The 22,893-nt window shown below is 38.2% G+C and overlaps 1 protein-coding gene across 2 annotated transcripts in view; it reads left to right on the top strand.

Annotated features, from left to right (window-relative positions):
- The window catches only part of LOC143885289 (Noc2p family), a 40,809-nt gene extending 20,735 nt beyond the window's left edge, over positions 1–20,074 (top strand). For both annotated transcript variants that reach the window (XM_077389383.1, XM_077389385.1), the window contains exons 8-14: positions 8,949–9,464; positions 10,567–10,869; positions 15,140–15,466; positions 15,735–15,941; positions 18,183–18,272; positions 18,353–18,450; positions 19,614–20,074. In XM_077389383.1, coding sequence (XP_077245498.1) covers positions 8,949–9,464; positions 10,567–10,869; positions 15,140–15,466; positions 15,735–15,941; positions 18,183–18,272; positions 18,353–18,450; positions 19,614–19,779 — 1,707 coding nt within the window. In that variant the 3' untranslated portion in view covers positions 19,780–20,074. The remainder of the gene's footprint in view (positions 1–8,948; positions 9,465–10,566; positions 10,870–15,139; positions 15,467–15,734; positions 15,942–18,182; positions 18,273–18,352; positions 18,451–19,613) is intronic.
- The last annotated feature ends 2,819 nt before the right edge of the window (positions 20,075–22,893 follow it).

Here is a 22,893-nt window from a genome sequence, read left to right as displayed (position 1 = left end):
AGAAATCTCTCGAAAGAAGTAAAACTAAACTTCTTTTCTTCTATCCGGAACTCTCCTACTGATGAATGTTTAGAAGAGCTTAGATCAATGCTTGACCATTTCTTCTATGTAAGGGTAGCATCTTTGAAAGTTCTTCCCGGATTGAGAGATTTGGTACTTGTTTTAAATCTTCTCCTTCAACAGTCATCCTTGAGAGAATGAGCATGAAGTGCACATGCCAGCCTTTAGACCTGAATCTTCAATTTTCTTAGTTTCTGTTCATCCTTCACTGTGGAAGAATGTAGAGATGGGACAGAGAAAAATTGAGTACATCTACCATCTTATTATATCTGGCACGATGGAAGGAGACAAGTACCATAGACAAGCTATGAAGGACATGATGAGTGAGGTCCTCCGAAGCTAAAATCTTGAAAGAAATGATGGGTCATGACACTCAAAAATATTTTTAAATCATCCCTCTTCCAAGAGATTGTGATTGGCCTTTGATAATTCTTATAACGCAAGGCCTGACAATACACAATGGCTATAGATAAGAATGTAAAAGCACAGCCATTGGATCTTATCATGATTAAAGATGTTCTTATCTTTAGAAGCACATGATAAGAGATTACTTCATAGGAGATAGGATGATCATCTCAATCACTATTCTATGAAGAAGAGTTCTAGAGATTTTTCAAACTCTAGAAAAAGATACTTATCATTGGCAGAGATAGAAACATACAAGTCTATCCAAGATAAGTATATGGCCTGAGAAGATATGGCACTGAGGCACAGGCAAACGAATCTTGTCAAAAGATGAGAGATGATCTCAAATTTAAAGAATAGGACAAGACCCAACTACAACACACATGGAGCAATGTGGCTCCACATGAGTGTACTTATCATATGTGATGCACATCACACATCATATGATAAGGTGGATGGACAGACATTGAGTATGTATAGCTCTCCTTTTGTAAGTGACTCATACAATGTATGAATTCAAAGGGCTGTCCAACCACATAGACACCAAGGGATTTAAAGGTGAATGATTTTCAAACCACCCTTGGGCCACTAATGCATGATTGCTATAGGTAGTCATATGATACCAAAAGATGTGACAACCTAGCAAACTATGCTCCCCCTAACTATGTGCAAATAATATATATATATATATATATATATATATATATATATATATATATATAACACAAGGCACGTATGGCTTATTATAGTTAAGATGCTGGCTAAAAGCCAAAGTAATTAGATGTTTTAGTTAAAGATGAGTGTACACTCTCTAACTTACTAGGTAAGAGGACTAAGAGTACCAATTGAGTGGTTTTTAAATTTATGTTTATCATATTTACCATGTACCAGTAGCATACAAGGGGAAAACTATAGAATATATATATATATATATATATATATATAATATCAATTAAGCATAATTCTATAGGACTTAGACATTATAAGAGGGATCAATAGAATCCCATGTCTAAGAGAGACATCCATGGCTCATTCAATGAGAGAGCATTCATGGATAGTCTACCATGTTTGGACACACGAATCATGGTCCAAACATCTATGCTTATATCCACAAACCACCATATAAAAATAGAGCATTTAAGCACAAAGTGCAATAGGCCCATGGAAAATCAAGATGTGTGGGAAACAAGTGTTCCTATCACAATGTGTTACATGATAACCATAACAATGAGAAACTGCCCAACAATGGTACTAGATTCCTATGACATTTTCAATTTTACTCAATTGAGTTTCATACATTGAATCTAGACTCATTTTCAATTCTCTACACAAATAAAGATATTCATGCAGGACTGTAGAGAATAATCCAAGGATTTCTAGAGAATGTCAAGTGATGAACACCTTGGAGACATGCATTCCAAAAAGAACTACTATGACTAGATAATTTTATTTTAGTCATGAAAGGATATTCATTTTAAGCATTTTTGGAATACATCAATTTAAACCATCGAAATTTCTTATGCATTTAATGATAATCATTAGGCACATAAGAGTGGGTTAGAAGGACAACTAGGTGCATAGTAATAAACATACTTGCTCACCTAGGACAAGAGATGTCTAAGAAAGGATTTGAGTGGATTTCCTTAGACATGGCTTTTAACACTCAATTTTGCTAGAAATGATATTCTTCCTAAGTTGAATATACAAAGATCTAGCAAAAGCCAAAATTGTCCTAAATAGAGTTCAAGAATGAAAGGAATGAACTTGAAAGATTAATTTGAACTCAAGGGCAAAAGGGATGGTTAATTTTCATGGAAGCACACATATGGTTTTCACATTTGAATTTTCTATTGTGGATTTGCTATGTGGATGCTAAGTGCACAAGTGATGTGATTTGCACCTAGATAGGCTTTTCTAAAAGATATTCAATAAGCACAAAAATAAAAAAGGTGTGATCATTTAAGCACAATGTACAAAGATACAAACTATTAAGAACATGAATAATGATGAGTATCTAATGCTCAAAATAAAAAAGATATATCATTAAGCTCATGAAAACTAGATACAAAAAATATTCAATGAATTAAAGTATCTAGCAATAATGTGAATAATAAAACAATTTAGCAAAGCCCCTAAATTAACTCATTCACTAATTAGATCAGAGGGACTCTTTTGGAACCCAAATCTCTTTGGTTCCATCCAAGTTTGTTTGTGGGAGTGTACCTTTTCTTATCCAAACAAACTTGTTAGATTGCACAATTCCAAGCTTACACTCAGAATTGTGATGCTCAACTCTATCACAATAATTATGATTGGTAGATGAGAAGCAATTAGAATCATAAGACTTTGAAGGTTGTTGAACTTTTTCTTCATGAAGTCTTTGATTCTTAATTGAGAGTTCTTCATTCATTTATTCTTCATTTTCACAAACATGTTTATATTTTTCAACAAGTTCAATGTTTGTGATTTCAAGGCTTTTAATTTCTTTCTCAAAGGCATTGCATCTTTGAAATAAGTCAATATTTTTATTTATAAAAAATATGCTCAATTGACTTAATTTCTCAATTCTTTTCAAACTTTCATTTATTTCCAGTTTAAGATTTTCAATTTGAATTTTCAAATCGGAAATAGAATGCTTGAAAGAATTTTCTTTTGCAAAAGATTTTTCAGAAATCTCTTTTTGTCTAGAAATTTTATCATTTGAAACGAGACAAACATTTTTCTCAAAAGTGTTTTCCAATGAAGTCTAAATATCTTTTGCATTGATGTAATTTGAAATATTGTTAAAAATGATTAGTGTTAAACTACAACACAATAAAATCATAGCCTTTGAGTTCAAGGAAAACAATTTTATATCACCTTCAGTGTATTTCCTTGAAAAAGAAATTCCCTCTTTAATAACATCTAAAATGTCATTATCTATGGGTTTGAGATAGGCTTGCATTTGTGCTTTCCAAGCTCCATAATTCGTTCCATCAAAGAATGGAGGAATTAGGGTGAATCCACCTTTCTCAAAATCCATATGGCTTGTCATAGATCTTTTGTCTTGTAGATTTTTAAGATTTAAAATCTCTTTAAGAGCCTAAGTTCTGATACCAAATGAAATACAGGTGTGACAATCCAAGAGGGGGGTGAATTGGTCAATTAGAAATTTTAGGCTTAATTAATGAAAGATTAAAAATTAAACTTCTAATTAAGCACTAATTAACTAACCCTTGTTCAATTAAAACATAAGCATAAGGTTAAGAGATTACCAATCACCACACGTGCAAGAGAGAGAAGGAAAGAGATAGAGGAGACAAGGCACACCATAATGAGGACACCAAGATTTATAGTGGTTCGGTCACAACTTGACCTACTCTACTCTTCAAAGTTTGGCTCCTTGGGTACTCCACTATGGTGAGATTTCAAGCTTAATCTCGAAGCTCTTACAATAAGCTTTTCCATTCTCAAGGGCCAAAGCAAAGCCCATCTGCATGAAGCCTTCGGTGAGGGGACAAACCCTCATATGCCGTCTTCACCTTTGTTCACGGGCCGAAGAGAAGACCCTCTTCTTCACAATTCTTACCGGGCCGAAGAGAAGACCATCAATAAGGAATAAAGAAAATGAAAAACACTCAATGCCTCTTAATAGGCGGATTACAACATTGTAAGCTCACATTCACTCCAAGAAATAAACAAATAAAAGCTCTATGGAGTGCCTCTTGATAACATGTAGAAATGGAAGATTAAAGAGGTTTTTTAGCTTTTGAAATAAAATGTTGAAGCTCAAAGAGAAATGATATTTGATCTTTCTCTAATGTTCAAAAAGCTTGTAGAGATAGGTTTTAATCATGTATATATAGTGTATTTGAAAATATGACCATTTAGGGTAAAACTGTAAATAAATGGCTTGAAAAAGTCAAGCAGAAAACGCTCAAACGGCTAGTTTGCTCGACCGCAGCGGTCGACTGGGCTACGGCGGTCGCCCGTCCCTATCGGGCGCCCTATTCTATTTTCAAATTTCTTACCGTCGCGGTCGACCGACCAAATGGCGGTCGGCCGGCCAGGGCTAACTGTTTGCTCAAAAATTTGGCTCATAAAACATATCCCTGTCGACCGACCCACGGCGGTCGCCCGCCCTAGACCAAATCGAATTGCTTCTGTAGAAACAGAAGCGCATCCGCGGTCGCCCGGATCATCCCAGTCGACAGGCCCGATAAAATTCGAGATGGCCTGGATTTCCAGGTTCCATCCCGCGGTCGCCCGATATAGCCCGGTCGACCGGCCTTGAGTGAAATTCCATTTTTAACTTTAAAATCCAGGGGCTTTTGGGCTAGTCTTTGAGCTTAAGTCCAAGGTTTTCAAACACATTTTTGGGTGTGTGTATGGTTTTCAAAGATGTAAAATGTTAAGTATGAAAACCATTTTGAAAACCTTTTGAAAGTGCATTTAAACATAAAATCAAGAGGACTCCAAATACATTCTAAAAATAAGAACCTTGAGTCTTCTTGGAATGTCTTGGCTCCTTTGCACTTTCTTGGACTTCTTCAGCTTGGGTGAACATCTTGTCCTTGTCTTGGCTCTTGTGACTTGTCCTCCAATTTTCAATGCATGTTGAGGTACATGAGGTGTGACCATGGCATGTTCAACTCCAAGCTCTTTCTTGACACTTGCTTAGGAACTTGTGGGATCTTCATGTTGAGCTACTTTACTTGAGCATCTTCAAATGAGGATGACTCCAATGTAGGTGCAAGCTCTTGGTTCCTTGGTTCCTTTGATCCTTGATCCACAAGTCATGTGTTGTGAAGAGTTGTGTAATGACGATTAGGACATGAAAATCCTGTATACAATACAACACCTCAAAGCAACACATCAGTCCATAAATGCTAATCAATTTAGTTTGCTAGCATCAAAACAAGAAGGTAAGATGAATGATTAACGTATGGGAACCCTTGGGCTTACAACACCACACCATGATCCATAGATATCTCATCCACAAAAAATGATAGCAAAATAGTATTTCATTCATCCATCCATAAATTTCCTGGCCCTAAGCCTTATATATAGACCCCTCCGAGAACTTCTAGAGACTTCTAAACATTTGAAATCCTAAACTTCACCCCCCCCCCCCCCTCCCCCTCCCCCCCCCCCCCCCCCCCCCCCACACACACACACACAAGTAAAATCTAACTCTAGAAACTTTTTGCTTAAAATCCAACAAAAATAAAAAAATCTACCACCCTAACTCAGACGATAATGTGTGTGAATAGTGATGCGTGAATAGAGCCACATGAATGGTGGTGAGATGATGGGATATTACATTGTAATAACTAATAAGCCTACAACTTGTAATGGCGTACTTGTCTTTTTGCTTTCGTTATTAGTAATGAGATGCTAGGGATTGTGGGAGAGTACTCACGAATTCCTTTCTCCCCAAATCTCTTCTCTTCTCTTTTCCGTTCTTCCCTTTTCTGTTATCCCCTCTCATTTTCCTCATTTCTACTCCCTATAGATCGTACTACTTCTCATAGTCATCAGAACCTCTCTGTAATACCTTAAAAAACGATGTAGAACCAATAGGGAAGGAAATCTAATTCTTGTAGCACACCAAAGGGGATCAAGGTCTCACACTGTGAGAAAAGTTAAATATTCTCCACACCAACAAAACCATAGGCCTCACACCAAAGGGGATTAAGGCGTCACACCTTGCGATGATATTTCTTCGAGTCAGACCAACGAAAGCAAAGGTATCGCACCAATGGTTTTCCCAGGGCATCACACCAAAGAATTATCATGGCATCACACTACGATCCATAGATATCTCATCCACATTTTTTTCAAGATAACACTTGAAATCCTAAACTTTAGAAACTTCTAGAGCCCCCCCCACCCCCACACACACACACACAAAATAAGTAAAACCTAACTCTAGAAACTTGTCACTTAAAACCCAACAAAAATAAAAAAACCTACCACGCTAACTCAAACTCTAATGTGTGTGAATAGTGATGCATGAATAGAGCCACATGAATGGTGACATGTGAATTGTAAATCCTAACAAACTACATACTCATCCCAATTACATTAAAAATAAAAATCCCAAAATGGCTAATATGCTTCTACGAAACTAAAAGACAATTATATCCCTGTTAAATAAAAAAATACCTAATACCCTTCTAAAGGGCCCCATCGCCAAATTTAGTCCCGTTTCTGTTTTCGTGAAGGATGGTTCCGATGGCTGAAATTTTTGGTCCATGGCCCAGCCATGTCAAGCCCGTTTATTGTACACGTTCCCTCTATATGTGGCACATGGACAAAACACGCAGATTTTTATTCCATGGCCCATCCTTGGTGGGACCTGTTGATTGTACAGGTTTTCCCCACATGTGCCACATGGACAACGGTGCAGCCGGGAGTACAATTGGGACTATCAGAAGAGGATACCGTGGTGGCACACTAACTCAAATCTTGTAGTTAAAGTCCTAGTAAAACTGCAGTTGATGTTTAGAAGTCTATATAAAATCGAAACTTAGAAAATGAGTACATTTTCAATTGCCTCAAAAACATAGAAAGTTTGAAGTTCTGATCAAATTTGTGAAAGAACCAGTTACTGCAAAAGCTGGAGAAGGCGTTATTTATTCTTTTATTCTTTTAACTCGTCTACATGACCCCGATCTTGTCGAGATCATAGATGGGCACTTGATGGTGAATCAAGTCACAAACACCCCAGAGTGACCACCTCTGAGATGGTTGCCTTTGGTAGCAATCATCATATCTGCCGGACTTATCTCTACTTGTCCCAACAAACCATCTCTGAGATGGTTGCCTTTGGTAGCAATCATCATATCTGCCGGACTTATCTCTACTTGTCCCAACAAACTGAAGACTTTGCCACATTGGTAGGTCCTTCGGGTCACGACGCTCCGAAAGAAGGAGAGACGCCCTATTTTTCCATTTTCATTTCAACACTGGGCTTTGCAACCGCTAGAATGTGGCACGCCTATGCCTATGGATATCTGATTTACATTTGACTGAGCTAACTTTGCCGATCTCTCCCTCACGTGTGGCTGCTCTTTCCTTGGGTTGGCCTACACATGGCACATGCGGCCCCACTTTTGGGTTTACCATTGCATGTGGATTTTTTATTACAAGGAGGTTTGAACTCAGGACCTTTGCTCTGATACCATGTGAAACAACCAGTTACTCCAAAAGCTAAAGCTGTTGGAGAAGGCGTTATTTATTCTTTTTATACTTTTAACTAAATCCATGCCCCTAGAAGTCTATAAAATCCCTAATTACAAAAAACTAAGGAGGGACCACACTTTCACTTGGAAGTAGTTCCTTAAAGCAACTATGCTAGAGTTCTCAGAATAAATATGGTGCAGATTTTAATAGTGGCTTGATTACAACATTTAGGGTTTGTTTTCAACTAAAAGAAAATTGAAATTATCTCGAGAATAGATAAAAAAATTTAAGTAGGACTTGGATGCATAGAAGACTGACCATTTGAGTTTTGATGGATTTATTGGGAGAGGTTTTATGGGCTTTCTCTGGCCCTATTGGGATGGCAGATGCTAGTGAGGTGGAAGTCAAGGCAGTTCACCAAGGTATAAAGTGCATACAAAAAGAATCCATGCCCCTAGAAGTCTATAAAATCCCTAATTACAAAAAACTGAGGGACCACATTTTCACTTGGAAGTAGTTCCTTAAAGCAACTATGCTAGAGTTCTCAGAATAAATATGGTGCAGATTTTAATAGTGGCTTGATTACAACATTTAGGGTTTGTTCTCAACTAAAAGAAAATTGAAATTATCTCGAGAATAGATAAAAAAAATTTAAGTAGGACTTGGATGGATAGAAGACTGGCCATTTGAGTTTTGATGGATTTATTGGGAGAGGTTTTATGGGCTTTCTCTGGCCCTATTGGGATGGCAGATGCTAGTGAGGCGGAAGTCAAGGCAGTTCACCAAGGTATAAAGTGCATACAAAAACAATCCTTGAACTCTAATGATTGTAGAAGGAGATTCCATTAATTTTGTCCGATGGCTTAGAGGATCTGTAGTCCCACCACAGAGGTTTGCATCTATGTTTGACGAAATTGAAGATCGGATTGGCGATTCCTCAATCATCTTCAACCATATTAGGAGATCGGCCAATTATGTGGCAGATAGTCTAGCTTGTGGGGGTGTGGGGAGGCCGGGCATGGAAATGTTTGATTTCCTCCCCCGTGATAGATTGTTTTGTGTTTATTCTGTTGTATCTCTTTTGCTTTATATCTTTTACTTTGGGGTCGACTATCTTGGTCTCCCCCATTTTTCTTTGAATGAAATTGCAACCATTTAAAAAAAAGAGACTGGCCATTTTGAGTCCCACCTTACAACTACAGAACTCTTTTTTATGCTAGTTATTCTCTGCTTCTACACTTCTATGAATCATCATTTATTGTAGTTTTGGGACTAATCTCCTGTGTGATGTGCCTGTCACAATGTCTGAATTACAGTATTCTGATGACGAAGGTGTGACAAGTGATCAAAGCAAACCAACCATGGTTGAAGGCTTAAGTTTACAAGATGGGAAAGTCCTCAGTAGCTCTACTATTGATGCTTGGTGTCAATTGGTTGTGGAGCAACAGAGCATGTCTGTACTTCCTAATCTACTGAACGGATTCCGTGCCGCATGCCATTTTGGAACAGATGAGTCAGATACTATGTCATACCGAAGAATTCAAAATAAAGAGGCTTTCTGCAAGATATTGATGTTTGTACTTCGTGAAGCCGATGGTATATTTCGAAAATTATTGGGTGTTTCCAGTTGCAAGAAGGATACCATTTTGGAGTTGAAAAATACATCTAAGTGGAAGATTGTGAGGCCCCTGATAAAGTCTTACCTCAGGAGTACACTTTATCTTCTGAATCAAGTTACAGACCACCACATACTGGACTTCACCTTATCTCGACTCAGAGCTTCTGTTATATTCTTTGCTGCTTTCCCATCATTACTACGAAGACTCGTCAAGGTACTTTTCTTCTCATATCATCAGATTCTAAAACACATGCATTCTGCTTCATCAAAATATCAAACCAAAATACTTATAACTTCACAAGGTTTTAAATGATTTGCCAAACTATTTTGATTTTGGATGTTTTCCAGCAAAACTGATTTAGATCGTTTATTCATTTTGGAGGAAAATGAATAAAGGACATCCTTTTTTATGTCAATCAAAAAAAATTATTACATGAAAACAGAGTGCCTGTTTCTTTCTGTGAAATTTGTGATGTTTCTGGTTTATATTTGCAGGTCTGCAAGTATCTGAAAATTTAAGCAGTTATAACCAAGGATTGAAATTTCAGTTTCGGTTCGGTTTTGGTGAAAATCTTATAATTTCGGCTGAAACTACGGCATTTCGTCCGAAATTTAAAACTATGGTTATAACATATTACTGTTTCTAGGAAATAACAAAGACAGCCTTAATTTCTTGAAGTGTAACTACTGGACTTTTAAAATTTCTGACAAATCAATTGGCAGGGTGTGATTACATCCGTTGAAGTATATATGTTTACTGTTGCCAGCCCCATGGCTTTGAGGTTGTGTCTATAGCTCAATTGGATGAGGCTCTGTGTTTCAACCACAAGGTCACTGTTTTAATCCCAACTTTCATACAAAACAAAAAAAAACAAAAAAACAAAAACCACTTGACGGCTTTCACACGATTTGGATATTTTTTTAGGCTGAAAAGTTTTTGCCTTTCTTCTTAATGTAGTTTTCTGTAGGAAACTGTTAAAGTATAAAAGATAAATAACACCTTTCTCCAACAGCTTAAGCTTTTGGAGAAGTTGGTAAGTTAACATGGTATCAGAGCCAAAGGTCTCAAGTTCAAACCTTCCCGGATAGCAAAAATCCACATGCGATGGTCGGCCCAAAGTGGGACCATATGTGCCACGTGCTTGCCAAGTGGGCCACACGTGCGGGGGAGTGTTAAAGTATAAAAGATAAATAACGCCTTTCTCCAACAGCTTAGGCTTTTGGAGAAGTTGGTAAGTTAACAGAAACCATGCAAAGAGAGATCACTTTTCAACAAAACTCCTTATTTTGACACATGCTTATAACTTCGGATGCAGGTTGCAGTTCATTTATGGGTAGCTGGTGGAGAAACTTTGTCGGTATCATCATTTTTCATCATACAAGATATGGCTGTTCAACTCAAAGCAGAATGCCTTGATACTTGTTTGGTGAAAAGTTATAAAGCCTTTATTGCTAACTGCAAATTTGTTGACCCCAAAAATCTAAGACACATACAGTTTCTCGGTGACTCCATTACCGAACTGTATTCACTAGATATACAAAAATCATATCCCAAGGCACTTGTATCCATCCAGCAACTTGCAAGCATTTTGAAGCAGGCTCTTCAAACAAAGAAGAAGGTAAGCGGTTCTGACCTTAAATCATCCATTTCTTAAAGTCTAGCCTTCATCTAAATCTTCTGAAATTGATGAAAGTAGGGGTGGCCAACCGGTTCGGTTCTCGGTCCTTGGTTAATTTTTTCGGTTCTCAGTTCCTGGTTCCATGAACCGTAAGAACCGAATCGAACCGTAGTACATTGTAGGACCGAACCGAACCGGACCGAACATAATCGGTTCGGTCCGGTCCGGTTCTCCGGTTCTAATGGCTAATTACTAATTACTAATTATAATTTATAAAAACTTTTATTAAAGTTATAATATAAGTTACTTTCTTATTATAAGAATAGTATTATCTATTACTTATTAATATTATAAGTAATTTATATTAATAAGTATATGTATAATAAAAATATAAAAAATATTATATATATATATTCAAAAGTTCGGTTCTTTGGTTCCATAACTGAACCAAGAACATTAGACCCGGAACCGAACCAAATAAGTTCGGTTCTTCATCAGTGGAACCGAACCGGACCCAAAGTATTTTTAAACAGTTTGGTTCTTCGGGTCCGGTTCGGTTCTTCGGGTCTGGTTCGGTTCTGGCCACCCCTAGTTGAAAGGACCTTTCCTTTCACTATAAAAGAATCATTAGTATTTATGAAATGAATTAAACCATAGCCTTTGTCATTTAAAAAAAAAATTCAGTTAACACGCAGAAAATTACAACCAATATGTCTTCTAAAACCATCTTAAAATGATTGCTATTCCAAAGCACATGTAGGCATGTTTTTAAACTTTTGATGCCGTGATTGGTCAGAGGCACTTTACTCCTGCACGGGCGCGATTTAACTGTTCCACCCTGTTACCAAATTCAAAACCAGTTCCCACCTAGCAAGATCTTATCAAAGTAAAAAGGAAGAAAGTAAGCATAGACATTTGTTATATAAAAATTAAAACCGTATGGGTATTTTGTGATTTGATGTCTGATTTTTTTTTTTTTGAATGGTCATCTTCGGCCCAAGCCCCCAAGGGCCCAACCCTCCTTCACACGGGTGCGCTGTAACTGGTCTCTACCATTTACCAACTCCAAAACCTGTCTGCACCTGCTTTGTAGTGAGAATTGGAATCTTATCAAAGCTAAAAATTTAATTATACAAATTTGTTGCTAAAAACTAAAAATTTATCAGATATTGTTCATTTGATGTTTAATTGTTCCTTTTGCTTTCAACATTCATGCTCTTTGAGTCGCAATCCCCAAACCCACCTTTACCCTCGTTGCCGTGGTCCCAGAAGCACGGGTCCTATCATCACAACCTGTTGCTGCCCTTTATTGTTGCTAATCGCCGTGATTGCTTCAACTGTCCCGTCACCACATTCCCCATCGTAGCTTCCCATTACTGGCCTCCTCCATAACCGCACTACCGATAATTGCTTTGAAGTTGGTGTCCCTTTTTATAAGCAGTTTTTGCTAGTGAAAAACCCTCAGCCACAGGGTTTCTTTGTTGTTTACCGTGTGATGTGATGTGAGGTTTCTCCGTGATTGTAACCCTAACAGGGGGTTTCAAGACAAGCGATGGTTCGCAAGGATGGACACTGGACAGTGGAGAGAGAGAGAGAGAGAGGGTTCTGAGTTGGCGATTGATGAAAGCAGATTACACTTACAACATGCCTAAAAAAGGTAGGATGGCATTCTAAAATGATAGGGAAAGTCTTGTTCCATACTTATCTAGTTTGTGTGACATTAGAAACATCAACCAAGGTTTTAAATTTCAGTTTCGGTTTTGGTAGCCCTGGAAGGAAACATTTCGGTTTTGGTTGGAAATTTCAGTGGAAATCTTGTAAAATCAAGGAAACATATCCATTTCAAAAAATAATAATAATAGAATTTAAAGATCAAACTTCAGCAAATGTCATCATTTAAAGAAAAAAAAACTTCAGCAAATGCTAGAATAAGCACAAATGCACACTTAGAAACCATCACATAAGCAAGACAATCATCAATAATGGTTTAAAAACATCTAACACCTAGTGACATTTGGTGTTGCACATGTCTAATAATTTAGTTCATACCAAAATTTCACATGCAATTCATATAGATATTTATACATGATGCATGCACCCCATTTTACATGAAATATGTATAATTATAATTATGTAACACATATTAATATAGTATACCACTATTGCACTTACAATTTTGGTTTATGCATTTCATTCGTTTCGGTTTCGGTGGGGATGGAAACGCGAACATTTCGGCCGTCTCGTGTCATTTTCGTTGGAAATTTAAAATCATGCCATCAATTGACTTTCTATAATTCCAAAAGCAACCTAGGTCCCCACTAAGAGAAATTCCCTTTCCACTGAGTTCGAATATTCTTATGTGTTCTCCGTAAGAATCATAATTGCCGAAATGAAGAAAAAACGATTTCTGGGCAAGAGAAAAAAGGGCGATTTCTCCCCCCCCCCCCCCAGGTCGATGGAAACCCTAGGGAGGGAGGCGATTTCATCTCTCTCTGCTTTTTAGTGTTTTTTCTCCCCCTCTCGTTGGTCTCTCTCTCTCTCTCTCTCTCTCTCTCTCATTTCCTGATCTCTCTCTTTCTCCCCCTAACTCATTTTCTTTCATTTTTCTGATCTTTCTCTTTCTGCTTTTTCTGTTCCCCTTCGTTCTATCTCTTTGGTCTCTCTTTCTCTTATATCTATCTCTTCTACTTTCTGATCTCTCACTTTCTCTCCCTTGATGGGCAAGGGAAGTGTTGGTGGCCGGATGATGCCCGGGTTTGGGCAGATCTCGCAGAGGATGCAGCAATGGTGGCTGGAGGTGCGGAATGGCCGGATCTGAGTCCGAGTGGGCCGGATTTAATGGTGAAATGATCAGAACTGGGTAGGGTGGACGGAGAAAGTGGGCTGGTGAGTCGTCGAAAGTGGTAGATGTGGCAGGAGTAGGAAAAAGGGTGACCGGATTTGGGGGAAAAAAGGAGGAGATGGGATGTAGAGGTGTTGGTGTTGGTGGTGGCCGTGGAGAAAAAGTTCGATGAAGGATGCAGATGGCGGTATTGAGACGGCCGGTTATTCCAAACCCTCCTCCCCCTCGTGAAACGTGGAAAGCACGTGGGTGTCAGAAATGGTGCGGCGATTGACCAGCAAAGGGCTTTGAGAAGCCGATGGTCCCCGGATCTGGGGGCCGTGTCGAGTGGCGGAGGTGACGGGTAACCGGAGATAGCTTTGGGGTTGCCGTCTGGAGATTGGGGGTAAAAGATGGATTTGATCGAGGTGCAAGGTTGGGGCTAGAAGGGCCGGGGAGCTAGTTTAGGGTAGGTGTTTTGGGTTGCAGGTAGTTAGCTGGAGTGGTGGAAGGCGGTGGCTCGAGAGGTAGTGGTTGAGGGAGGAGGTAAGATTAGGGTTAGGTGGAAGGTAGGGTAGGGTCAGGATTTAGGGTTTGGTGGAAATGAAGAGGAAGAATGTTAGGGTGAGCAATGGTGGTCTCTAGGGTTAGGTGGAAGGAAGGGTAGGGTTGGGGATTTATGATTCTGGTGGAGATGAAGAAGAAGTTAGGGTGAATAATGGTGGTCTCCAGGGTTAGACTAGGGATTTTTGGATTGGTGGTTTAATGGGGATCCCCCAGGACAGGCGGTGGCGCAAGGTGGAGGCCGCCGAAGATCAGATTCGATGGGTTGGCTATCGTGCACGGTTAGGGGCGAACAATAGCTTCAGGCTTTTGAGTGAGATTTTTGAAAACGCCAGCTAGAAAGTGGTGGAGAAGTCTGTGTGACGTTGCAGGTCACACTTATGACTTGATGGGGCCCACAAATATGGCACTTGTTGTTGGATTCGAATCAATTGAGACCATTGGGCAGTGTAAAGGAAAGGAAGGCGGAATGGTGAAGGTACTCTCGGCTTGTTTAGGTGATGAAGAATTTGAAAGGGAAGTGAAATAGTTGTTCAGCATGGTGGCAGCGTATGGAAGTGTGGACCTACCTGTAGCGGTTGACCCAGAAGATCTTTTCTTCTGGTTTTTTACTTGCCTAGGAGTATGCTCCTGGCCACCCCTAATTGATTCTATGTAATGCAACCCCAATCTAATCTTCATAGTATCAATGAAATTGTCAATTTTCAAAAAAAAAAATTGCCGAAATGATATCTGAGCCTTTTAAAACCTGATAAGCACTTCAGATAATCCATAGATTTGCATTCATTTTTTTTTTTTTTGCATAAGTTGATATTTTTGGTTATATATTAGTCATTACATGTCAACGTAAAAGAATTTCTCAGAATGGTCTTATTTATTGTGCAGGAAACACTTAAGAGAATCTACAACTGGCAGTACACTAACTGCATTGATCTCTGGGTGAAATTCATCTCAGTTAACATTAAGGATCATGATCTTCAGCCATTGCTTTACTTGGTTATTCAGATTATAAATGGAGTAGCTCATTTATTTCCCGGTCCTCGTTACTTGCCTTTGAGACTTAAATGCATACAAATGCTCAATCAGCTTTCCAGTTCTAGTGGAGTTTTCATTCCTATTGCATCCTTAGTGCTCAGCTCTCTAGAATACAAAGAAAGTAGCAAGGCAGGTGCGAGACCTGGAAGGGCTTTGAAGTTTTCAACTGTGTTAAAGGTTTGGAAAAAGAAATGTCAGAGTATCTTCTTTTGTCTGATTCATTTTTCTTTGGGTATCTAATTTATGGATCAAATTGTAGCTTTGTTAGACATTTGCCGATCCAATTTCATGTTTTAACACATTTTTCTAACAGGATTGTATTATAAGGAAAAAAAAATTTTCCTGAAAGAAACTGTAGTGCTAACAATGGTCATGCCTCCGACTTTCCAGCTCTCTATTCAGTGTGTAAAACAATTATTAAAATCGGATGTTTTTTGCTGCACAGGTGCCAAAACAATTACTGAAATCACGGGACTTCCAAGAGGAGTGTGTTCTTTCTGTAATTGAGCTGCTTTCTGCACACTTTGCTCAGTGGAGCTATCATATATCTTTCCCTGAACTGGCAACTATTCCTCTCATCTGCTTGAGAAACTTCCATGAAAAACTAACTGTTGAAACACTCAAACGCCCAGTTAAGCGTTTGATTGATCAGGTACACCTTTTGTGACATAATTTTCCGCATATTTCAAGTCAATAACATGAGTTATATTTGAGAAACCTGTTTCCGTGATACAGTTTGGGGCTGTAATAATTAATACCGTTGGTGGCCGCATTTTGCATAAGCTATTAGAGAGTACTAATTATCAAATAGGTGTTTGTCCACCCCCCTTACCCCTAGCCACGTGGCACTTAGGAAAAATCTAACTCACTCCAAAGTTAATGGCTGCTGCAATCCCATGTATTCCACTGAAGAGACTGAAGAATGTTTCCTATGTACTTACATATAGCATGTACTTAGCTTAAAAAAAACATATAACATGTACTTACATACAATATGTACTTTAAATAGCATTATTGTTCACATGTATGTACTTTGAACAATATTTCCTAAGAAGGCATTCTCTTGTCGTATATTATCACTTGGATTTTGTATTAAGTATTAGAAATAAGAGAGTATAAATTATCAACAGTGGAACAATGTTGGTTCCTGATCTACGCAAAAAGTGAGGGGCTGTTTAGACTTTGGATATGCGGATTTTAGGATCTTGGATTTCTTCAAAATCCAAGATGAAAGACAAGAGAAGGAGACCGTATGTTGTTTTCTGATTTCTCGCACTTCTTTCTGTCGAGCGAGAGAGTAGGAGATCGTCCCGTGTTTTCAGGTTTTAGCAATCTCCGGATGATGGGAGATTTCTAAAACCTGGATTTCTTACTAAAACCCTTCATCTGAAACCTACTTTCCCGACATCTGCAACCTACTGCCATTGTAAAATCCAAAATTTTACTCCACTTTCAAACTAAAACCTGGATTTTGAAATCCACGTATCCAAACAGTGGTGCAAACCCGAAGGCTCGCGAATAACTACCAGGATTTTAGGAGCTCAATGGGACCAAATCTTCATATCCATACAGCCATCCATAACTCAACAGATAGAGAAACATTTAATGATAAATTTCAGCATAAATGAAGTATGAAATGAACTGTAAGCAACGGACCATCAATGATAAATACTTCTACTTCAAGCAGTTATTGAAGATATCAAATAAATGACTCAAAGATAGGATTTTAAGGCTCAAATAACTGAATTTATTCACTGTTTAACTGCTGTCCATGAAGTAAAATAATGATCTAGGGCTCGTAAAATTACTAAAAGGTAACAAAAGGCTTAAAAAAGGCTAGGGTAATATACTAGTAAGGTTCCTACATGTTTCAAAGTAACAAAAAAGACCAAGAAAAGGGCTGAAAATATGGAAAAATCTCAGCGGTTTGAACACAGCAGTCCTTTCACTTTAAATCTTGCTAGCGAAGAGGCCAAGAGAATGAGGGAGAAGCTCCTGGGTGCAATCCATATGTCTGGGCAGCCGCGTCGTCCCCAAAATAAGAATTTGAAGGAGAAAAGAGAAGTAGGGAGGAGATTATAGAGGATTTGAGGGAATGAGAGAAGGTATGAGGGTGCGAGAAAGAGAAGAGGGAGAAGGTATGAGGAAAAGAGGGTAAAGAAGTGGAGGATTCCAAGAAAAGATGGCTAGGTAAGGAGATTAAAGGAGGAATAAGGTGAAAATAAGGGGCGAGATAGAGAGAGAAAAAGTGAGGGATGGAGGAGGGAAGACTCACCTTCAGCCGTGAGTTTGGCAGAGAAGAAGAAGAAGAAGCGCCATGGAGGCGTGGAGGGAGGTAGAGGGGAGACATGCGGCTCCTTTCTTTTTTTTTCTTTCACAATATTCTTCAAAACTAGGTTTTGGCCCCTCTTGCTATATCTTGTATATTGCTTTGTTGGTGGGCCCCTTTGCTAGCTCACTTAAATAAAAGTGAAAAGACTGCCATACCCCTACTCACAAAGAAGAAGAATTAGTAGCATAAGGGCAAAATAGGAAAAACTAGCTAAACAAAAGGTAAAAGCCATAAGTGGTGTGTGCAAGGGTGGGCCCTAGATGATGTGGACATCCCCCACATCTAGGTCCAAAATAATGTCCAAAATAACTAATGTAATTAAATAACATGAGAAATAAGCAAGGTATCAATGATAATAAAAAGATCCAATGGTCGGATCACGTCAAACAGCCCCCAAAGATTATAAGCTTATGGAGCGTTAGTTATTAGAGCCCCAACTGTGCATGGAAGTATGGTCTTACAATCCAAGGTTCCGTGGCCGCCGCATCTATCATGTACGGAAAATGAAATTTGAATTGTATTTGCTGTTTGTTTCTATAACCCTCCATCCCTTCAATGCAGGTACAGCAGAATGTTGAGTTAGTGCAAAAGAAAAGAGAAGATGTCGCATTTTCGCCAAAAGATCATGCTTCTGTTGATGCTTTTCTTCAGGTCAGTTTTCCCTTTCTTGCTTTCATGTGTTAGGATTCACTGAATTATGCTCTATTAATTTCGAAAGTTGATGTCTGCAGCTTGAGAAGAGTGGCAAAAATGCCCCTTTTACTCAGTATTATGCCAGTATTCTACAAAAGTCGATCTCCAGAAACATGGTCATGAATGAAAAGATAAGGTACTTTCTGTAATCCTATTATTAGAAAATATAATGAAGGGAAATGTTATCAGCCCAACCATATTTTGATATTTGCACAAATCCAGCTGTCTTTTTTTCTTTAATTGGCTTGTGAAAGCTTTTTGGGAAATGTAATAACCTTTTGACAGCTCTTTAAATACTAAAAGACAAGATGGGTCAGCGAAAATATCAAATATGGTTGTGCTGATATCATTTCCCTATAATAAAATGAGCATTATTGTTGTGCAGATTATCTTTTAAAAATTCACGGTGATGACTTTTTTTCTTAGACAAACTGGAAAAAAAAATTTCTAAGACAAACTGGAAACTGCACTGAGTGAATAAAACTCACAAAACCATCCTCCAAATAACAAAACCAGAGTAAACTGCCATTCCAATTGTGGCAAACACAAACTAAAAAATCCATCCCACCCTTCCCACGGACCCATTACTTTCAAATAAAAATATGGGCATCCATTGTATAACAACTCATTTTTTATTTACTTTTGTCTAGTTGCTTGATCACTGAATGATTTATTTACAATGGCATCCAAACATGGCATATCATCACTTTGGTATTTTGATTTAGGTCCTGTTCGTTTAATTTATTTAGTATTGTATATCAACCGATTGTCAGCCCGCAGCCGATTATTGGACTAATTTTAAGTCCAAGTCCAATAATTAATTAGTCCAATAATCGGTTGCCACAATCTCAAACGAACAGGGCCTTAGTGGGAAAAAGTACTTACTATATTGCATTACAGAATATTTGTTAGAAATTTTTTGTCTGATTTTTGCCTCTCTTTTTGCTGTTTGTCAAGAATACATGATAACCAGTCCTCTGACATGTTCTTACTGTCCAATTGATTTGATAGAATTTATGAATTCATAACCACTTTGTGGGTTGTTGGGATTGAATCAACAAACTTGATATTGCAAATCACCAATAACTGTTACTTTAATTATCAGAACAGAGCAAAAACAAAAGAAATAAGTTTGGAAGCCAGACCTAATCTCATGCTGTTAAAGTATAAAAGATAAATAATGCCTTTCTCCAACAGCTTAAGCTTTTGAAGAAGTTGGTGAGTCAACACATGCTACAATTCAAATTATGATGTGTCATATAACATCTCTAGATTCCAACTAATCTGTGTGTGATGCAGTGTGTTGGGGAAGAAAAGGTCGAGAAAACGACGGCGGCCATTTAATGATCAAGCCAAAGACTCAGGAGCAGAAGGGACCAATGTATTAGAGAAAATAATGGCAAACTCAATTGCCAATGGGAAAAGCAGAAGCAAAAACAAACAAAGAAAGAAGCAAAGAAATTGAGAATATCCTCACATTCATTGCATAAAAATATTATATTCCTCATTTTCATTATGGGCAGATTGAGGCCATAATTTTACAGGGTCAAGAAAATCAACTTAGATTTCACCCTGTTGGTTTTCACTGAGTCGCAACTGAATTGATGACTTGGGCGAGTTTTCGGGTCAAGCAGCCTGGTTGAGAAATCTAGGTCAGTTTCTTTTTCCTTTTGTTGTTTTTGTTAAATTTTCAAAGTCTTGAATTTTTTTTCAGTTTTGTATGTGATAAAGTTAATTTTATAAAATGTTTACTTGACTCACCGAGTCACCTGGTTGATTGAATGGTAAAATTAACTATGAGATTCCACATGCAGATAAAATGGTAAAAAAAATGAAATTACTGATCATAAGGGTGGATGTTTATGGTGAATGAATGCTATAATTAGGATTGTGAACTTGCAGTCTAATTGGTGGGGGTATTCTAACAAAAGATGAATTTTTGATATTTGTAGTTTGGGAATGTCTAGGCAATTTCTCAAAAGCAATCTTTCAGCCCTTGTTTTTCAGAGACGTGCCATTTCATTTTAATTAAATGAATTAGATAAATTCAGCTATGTGGACCGCAAAATTGGTTTGTGCGAAATTGCTTAGACAATTCCTTGTAGTTATTACCTTTTGCTTGGGATGTCCATTTAGAATGGGACCAAGGTCATTAGAAAAAAAAAATTGGCACCAAGATCATGGGGTCACCTCTTGATGTTCTACACAAGCAACGGTCTTGATTGCACTGGCCGAGTGGCCACAAAAAATCTGGCCAAATGTTGTTGAGAACACCTTGATCAGATTATCCTAGGACCTTGATCCATCAAGTCTCTATCCAGGACCTTGACCCATCAAGTCTCTATCCAGGACCTTTACCAATCAAGTCTCGTTTAGGGTTCGGCCACAAAAGGCTTAAACATTGGTTTTTTGTGTTAGTCCTTGCTATGGAGAGGCCATGCACCAAAATCTGCTCTCACTAATTCCAAGCTCCAACTTGTAGAGGCTCTTTCCATGAAGAAAGTGCTTTTCAAGAAAATCATTTGCTGTCCATTAGGGCCCGTTTGGATACCTCATATATTGTATTTGGATTTGGAATTGGGTTTTGAGTACAAAATGAATAGATCTGAAAGCTCATGTTGAGGGAGACAGCGGGGGAAGGGGAACTTCCTACTACAGGGGAAAGGTTGAGGAGCCAAGAGGGTGAAGGAAATTGCCAGATCTGTGAATTTCCAATTACTTATTTCCACAGCTTATTTGGAAATTTGATTTTTTTTTTCACTACCAGTCGCTAATTTGGAAATCAAAGAATTTGAACTGGAACCAAATCACAACACAAAAAGGGCTGCAAATGTGAGAAATCCAAATCCAAATCTTCTCGGCATCCAAACGGGCCCTTAAAAAAAGTTATAAGTATTTAGTCCAACACCTATGAAAAGAAGAAAAAAAATTCTCATGTTTGGATGCTTAAGACCTAAAGAAAGAAAATGAATACTCCACCTGAGAAATTATATGGTGCCCGAGCGTGAAATACCACTCTTGATAATGAGTTCACTTTCGGGCACCATATAAAATCTCTACTTCACCTATCCTCAGTGGTTTAATGACCAATCGAACCCATATATATGTAAATATGTAATGATACGTTATTATAATTGAGGCCTAAATACAGGGCCTAGTGGCAAAAACAATACATCACACATGTATACTAATCAATAATCTACTATTTTTTAATGACAATTACTAATCTACTGTTAGGGATAATATGGAGGGTCAAAGGGCCAAAAACAAATGGGGCCTTATATAAAATGACTTATATACTAGTGGGCCCACATAAAATGCCTAATGGTAAAAAAAAAATGACCCCACATGTCTACTAATTAGCGATCTACTAGCTAGATAAGTAGATATGGGTATTTCATTGTAAGGCTAAGATGAAGGGCTCAAAATAAAGTACCGATAGAGCTCACATATTTCATAGCAAGTTAAATGCTAACGGCCAGAAAACAAGAGAGTACAAGGGTAGTCATAAATACACTAGAGGGGGCTGGCCCAGGGAAGATAGGAGGGTGGTGGGGGGGGCAATATATCACTTCCCAAGTATTTTAGGACATCGAAGCTTTTAATGGACCCTGGATCTCGTGATCATGCCACCAGCCCGTTTCTTAAAGCTAAAAAAGAACAAAAAGTGGCATACTATCCTTGTGAGCCTCATCTCTAGCCCTCCCCCTCCTTTCATTGAAAAAAAAAAAAAAAAAAACAAATTGCATATTTAGACTTACACTACAAAAGCATGAGTGTGAAGTGGTGGCCACCATGGGACCCATCCCATTTGTAAAACGGTGGGACCCACACTACTCATGGATTCGGTTAGAGATTATGGGCCCACTTTTGGGTGTAAAATACTAGGCCCCACCATATGTATAGGTTTGGATAGAGATAGATGGTGGGCAATACCGTATCAAAGCATGAGATATAAAATGGTGAGCCCCATCCATGCTGTCTACGGGTGTAAAATGATGGGCCTCACCTATGCTATGCATGAGGTGTAAACAAATCCACCATATAAAAATTCTAGTAAAACTTTTCCATGGAAAAAGTTTTCAAATTAAATTTTTTCATGGAAAGATAAAGAATGACAAAGGAAATGAAACATGTTTAGTATATATATTGTAGCTTATAGATAGATGGGATTGAGCTTTTATCTCAATGGTCAAGGCTTAGTTCTACCTACCGAAAAAAAAAAAAAAAAGATTATAGATTGGTAGATAGATATATTAGGGATGGATAATGATATTTCCACCACATTTTCTAGCATTTCCATCTTCACTCATGTGTCTTTGCCTAAAATTAGATGCATTCCCACTTCCTTTTGTTAGTCTTCTTCTTTCTTCGTGATTTAAAACAAACAAAGGGGGATGAAAATGGTAGGAAAAGGGTGTGTGTGCGCGTGTGGAAACATCATTAATTTCCTACATAAATGAACTATATGAAAAGGATAGTGACACTTCCTAGTACTTAGGGGTGCAACTCGGGTTGGGTCGGGTTGCGGCCAACCCTAACCCAACCCGAGATAGCATTCTCTCAACCCTAATGCAAC

This window comes from Tasmannia lanceolata, unplaced genomic scaffold (assembly GCF_043159265.1).
Source record: "Tasmannia lanceolata isolate RefF3 unplaced genomic scaffold, GAP_Taslan_0.1 ptg000008l, whole genome shotgun sequence".
NCBI lineage: Eukaryota > Viridiplantae > Streptophyta > Magnoliopsida > Canellales > Winteraceae > Tasmannia > Tasmannia lanceolata.
Note: the sequence above shows the minus strand (reverse complement) of the source record. Positions and strands in the feature narration are given on the sequence as shown.